Below are 4,905 nucleotides of genomic sequence, written 5' to 3'. Positions count from 1 at the left end.
TACAGATGAAATGAATGCAAACAAATCTGGGCCCAGCATTTCTTCCTTTTCTGGCAGCGCGAGGGTTAAATTTTTCAGGAGTGGGCGTGGCTAAGGCATTGGGGGGCGTGGCAATGCGGGCGGAAGAGGGAGGGAGAAAGAGGTGGGCGTGGCTAGGCCGTCGTTGGCGTGGGCGTGGCCTCCGGGCCGCGGCGGTTGACAGGTGGCGCATGCGCGCTGTCGCCTCATTGTGCCCGGCCGGCCCAGCCCGGCCGCTCCTCAGTCGGCGAGCGAGCGTTGACGGGGGAGGACGCGCCTCGGCTCCGCTCCGGCCTCGGCCTCGAAGCCTCCCTTTCCCTCACAGAAGGAGCCTTCCATTGGCCTCACCATGGAGTGAAGGCTCCCCCGGTAGGCAGGCTGGCCGGCCTAGGCCGCCTCCGCCGCCGCCGCTTCGATGGCTCTGGTGACGGTGCAGCGCTCGCCCACCCCGAGCGCCACCTCCAGCCCCTGCGCCTCGGTGAGTCCTCCTGAGGGGAAGGAACCGTTGCGAGAGATGGGGAGGGGGAATGGAGGGGGGCTCTGCGCATGCGCGACGCCTGGCGCCCGCTCTCTCTTCACCCCGCGCCCTCTGGACCCGCTTCGCCTTTGGAGGCGTTTTGTCCCCCTCCCTGCGCCGTACCCCTCCTTTCCCTCTGCTTGACAGCTGCAGCCATTCATCTCCATTCATTCAACCCTCTTCCCCTCAGATCTAATGGGATATTTAACTGCTAAATAATAATTATAATATTATATATTATTATTATTATTATTCATATATATTAATATTATATATATATATGTGTGTGTGTATTATTTAACTATTAAATAAATAAATCTGATTTATTGGAGGATTGCTCTGACTATCATAAATAATATAATAATATAATATTATAATATATTATTATTATTGTTAAATTGTTAAAATATTATAACAATATTATTATATTGCTATAGTATTATAATATAACAATATTATAATATTGTTATAATATTATAATAATATTATAATGTTATGATATAATAATATATTAATAAAATATAATAATTAATAATATATAAGGTTATTATAATACACTAATGTTACAATATTGTTATAATATTATAACATTATATAATATTAATAAAATAAAATAGTTAATAATAATATATAATATTATAACTGTTATAATATAATATTGATATAATATTGTTATAATATGACATTATATAACATTAATAAAATAAAATAATTAATAATAATACAGTATATACTATTATAACATTGTTATAACAGTTGTAATATTGTTATAATATTATAACATATAATATTAATAAAATAAAATTATATAATATAATGTTATAATATTATAATAATGTTACAATATTGTTATAATATTATAACATTATAAAATATTAATAAAATAAAATAATAATAATATATCATATTATAACTGTTATAATATTATAATATTGTTAAAATATTGTTATAATATAACATTATATAACATTAATAAAATAAAATAATAAATAATAATATATACTATTATAACATTGTTATCATATAACAGTTATAATATTGTTATAATTTTATAACATACAATATTAATAAAATAAAATTATATAATATAATGTTATAATATAATAATGTTACAATATTGTTATAAAATATTAATAAAATAAAATAATTAATAATAATATACAGTATACTATTATAACTGTTATAATATTATAATATTGTTATAATATTATAACATTATATAACATTAATAAACTAAAATAATTAATAATAACATATACTATTATAACATTGTTATAATATAACAGTTATAATATTGTTGTTATATTATAACGTATAATATTAATAAAATAAAATACTAATATAGTAATAATATAATAATAAATAACTATTTAATTCTCAGTGTTTTAAATAAGCAACCGTGCACCTCATTCATTTAATTGTTTGCCAAAAATTGTTATCTCTGAGGGATGTTTCTGGCCAAATCCCTGGCATTTATTTCTTCTCAGTTTAATTCTCAGGTTTTTTTTTAAATATGCAACCGTGCACCTGATTCCTTTAATGGTTTGCAAAACATCTGAGCTGTGAGGGATCTTTCGGCATTTCTTATCAGTTTAATCCTTAAATTTTGATATACAATCTTTCACCATCCCTTCCCCCACATTTGTTCTTTTCATTATCTCCAAATATCTTCGCTCTGAGGGACTTGTTTCAGCCCAAACTGTTGCCTTTCTTCTTCATTTAAATGCAACCATTCAGCATCCCTTCCCCTCTCCAATTTATTTCCTTCCAGTTGAGAGAGAGAGAAGAGCCCTGGAGGAGGAGGAGGTTGCATTTCTGGTTGCTTTGAAATTCCTAATCATTGAGCATTTAAGAATTGGAAGAGAAAAACCTTAGCTGAAAGGGAAGAGCTCTGAAGGATATAAAGAAAGAAGTAGCTGAGAGAAGAGGTCTGAGAGATATTTGGACCCAGACTGTTGCATTTCCCTTGCGCCCATTGATTCATTCAGTTCTTTCATTATAAAAATCTCAGCTCTTGACCCAAGCTGTATTTGCTTTTCAGTTTCATTTTATAAATGGTGTGTTTATGTGTCTTATTATTATTATTATTCTATGAGAAAGGGTGTTTCATTGGTGTGTCATATATATATATATATATATATTATATAATATATAATATATATACACACACACACACACACCTTTCATGCTCCCTTCCTCTCAAGAACCAGCCTTCAAAGTGTGCATCTTTTAGGGCTGTGTATTTGCAGGTGTGTACTTGGCGTCTTTCGTTTGTACCCTCCTAGAAGGGATTTAAAGGTTTGTTGTTTTTAAGGCTGTCTATTTGAATGTCTCTTTGGCAGACCCGCATTGAAGACAGCTGCGACTCAAGCCTTCATCCCTTTGGGCCTTCTCCAGCCTGAAATGGGGACCGTAGCTGAGGAAAGCTATGTGTTTCTCTCTCTTTCTGAGTCGCATTTTAAAACCAAACGGTGCATGTATCTTTTTTCATTTTAGAAAGCGATGCCTTCCCCCATATATCTTTGACAACCCTCCCTCCCACGAAACCACTACCTTTTTGCTCCATGTTGCAAATGTGTGTGCTTTTAAAAAGGGAAGGGGTGTCCCTTTTTGACAGGTCCGTTCGTTCAATCCTTTCCTCTTCAAAACTGAGAAGGAGGAGGCTGTCTCCGTCTCCGAGAGACATCTTGGTCCAAAGGGTACATCTCCTTATTTTCACCTTCTTAGGAGGAAACGATACGGGAGAAAGGCGAGATTAAAAGCAAAATTAAACCCCGGGTGTATGTTGCTTTCTCCTTGCCTTTCTGCTTATCCCCTTCCTCTGTTTTGCAAGGATCTGGTATCTTCTGGGTAGGTCTTTTTCTAGGCCTGCAGAAGCTTCATCCTCTCCATTCAAGCATCCATAAGGCAGTATATATTAAGCATTTTTGGTGGCATTGGTATGTAAGCCTAATGTCAGGGCACACTATTACCTACTGGCAATCCTTTTGCAGGGCTCCATAGACAGCTGGAAAAGCCCAGTGGTTCGTTCATTCATTTCGTCCATCTCCAAAATGGAGCTGTGGCCGAGGCAGATGAAGCCAAAGGTTAATAATGTCTTTAAAATGAGAGGAGTGGTAAGGAACGTTTTTGCAGGCCTTGCGCTGTAACCCATTCAGTCTCTTCTCCCAAAACAGGCCTTGCAATTGTGGAAATAGTCATATATACTAAGCAAACCTTCATCTTTCCTTTTTATTTGTTAAACAACATCTCCTTCTGCTGGGGCCGAAATGCAGGAATGGAGGAGCTGCTGCTTACTTTTCCCTTTGCAAAAGTGGACATTTTTTAAAAGAGGAAGGTTCTCCCTGTGTATGTTTTTTCTTGTTTTCCTCCAAGGGATGCGAATTGTTGTATAGGTTGAGTCTTATCCGAAACGCTCCGGACCCAAAGGGTTTAGGATTCTGGGATTTTTCAGATTTGGGAATATTTGCATGCGCATGATGCAACGTCTTGGAGATGGGACCCAAGTCTAAACATGAAATCCGGCTTCGTATGCACCTTATATACACATAGCCCGAAGGTAATTGTATACATAATGTGATTAATAATGTTGCGCACGAAACAAAGTTTGCGTTTGAATCGTCAGGTTCCTGCAACCATGGACGACTATTTTGGATTTGGATAAGGGATGTCAATTTGCCCATATTCTTACTTCTTAAGCCTTAATGTAAACCTCGGCATTTCATTGCTTCCAATATCCTATATGCACTTTTTTGAGGGTAAATCCCTTTGGAGTTCATTGAAGGCCAGTCAGGATTAGACATGTCAGGAGATGCATCGCTGTACTGTCTTTCCATTAGGAACCTTCAAGGTGATTTTTACAATACATATAAGATAATAAATGTAATATTGCTAAATATAGACACACATAATTCAGAATGATATGTTAGAAAGATTAAAAATGTATGTGTGCCTGCTTGTACTACTAGATTTTTGTCTTGCTATGGAACTGTCTGAAATGTAACTTGATTTTTAATGTTCACACATCATGACAAACTATGGTGTGGTTTCTGACTGGTCATGATGTGTAAATCTGGTTTGGCTAAGAAGGCATGGTTAGTTAATGAGTGACAAAGCAAGATTAGAAGCCACGGTTAATCTTATGAATCCTGGCTTGTTTGAATCCTGGCTTGCAAGATTAGAAGCCACGGTTAATCTTACGAATCCTGGCTTGTTTGAATCCTGGCTTGCAAGATTAGAAGCCACGGTTAATCTTATGAATCCTGGCTTGTTTGAATCCTGGCTTGCAAGATTAGAAGCCATGGTTAATCTTACGAATCCTGGCTTGTTTGAATCCTGGCTTGCAAGATTAGAAGCCATGGTTAATCTTA

General features: G+C 36.7%; 1 protein-coding gene across 1 annotated transcript in view; it reads left to right on the top strand.

The window, feature by feature from the left end:
• The first annotated feature begins 228 nt into the window (after window positions 1-228).
• The window catches only part of SSH2 (slingshot protein phosphatase 2), a 62,688-nt gene continuing 58,011 nt past the window's right edge, over window positions 229-4,905 (top strand). The window contains exon 1 of the mRNA XM_042442302.1: window positions 229-496. Within this exon, the coding sequence (XP_042298236.1) occupies window positions 434-496 (63 nt within the window). The 5' untranslated portion in view covers window positions 229-433. The remainder of the gene's footprint in view (window positions 497-4,905) is intronic.

The sequence above is a fragment of the Sceloporus undulatus genome, chromosome 11, assembly GCF_019175285.1.
Source record: "Sceloporus undulatus isolate JIND9_A2432 ecotype Alabama chromosome 11, SceUnd_v1.1, whole genome shotgun sequence".
In the NCBI taxonomy this organism is placed as follows: Eukaryota; Metazoa; Chordata; class Lepidosauria; order Squamata; family Phrynosomatidae; genus Sceloporus; species Sceloporus undulatus.
Note: the sequence above shows the minus strand (reverse complement) of the source record. Positions and strands in the feature narration are given on the sequence as shown.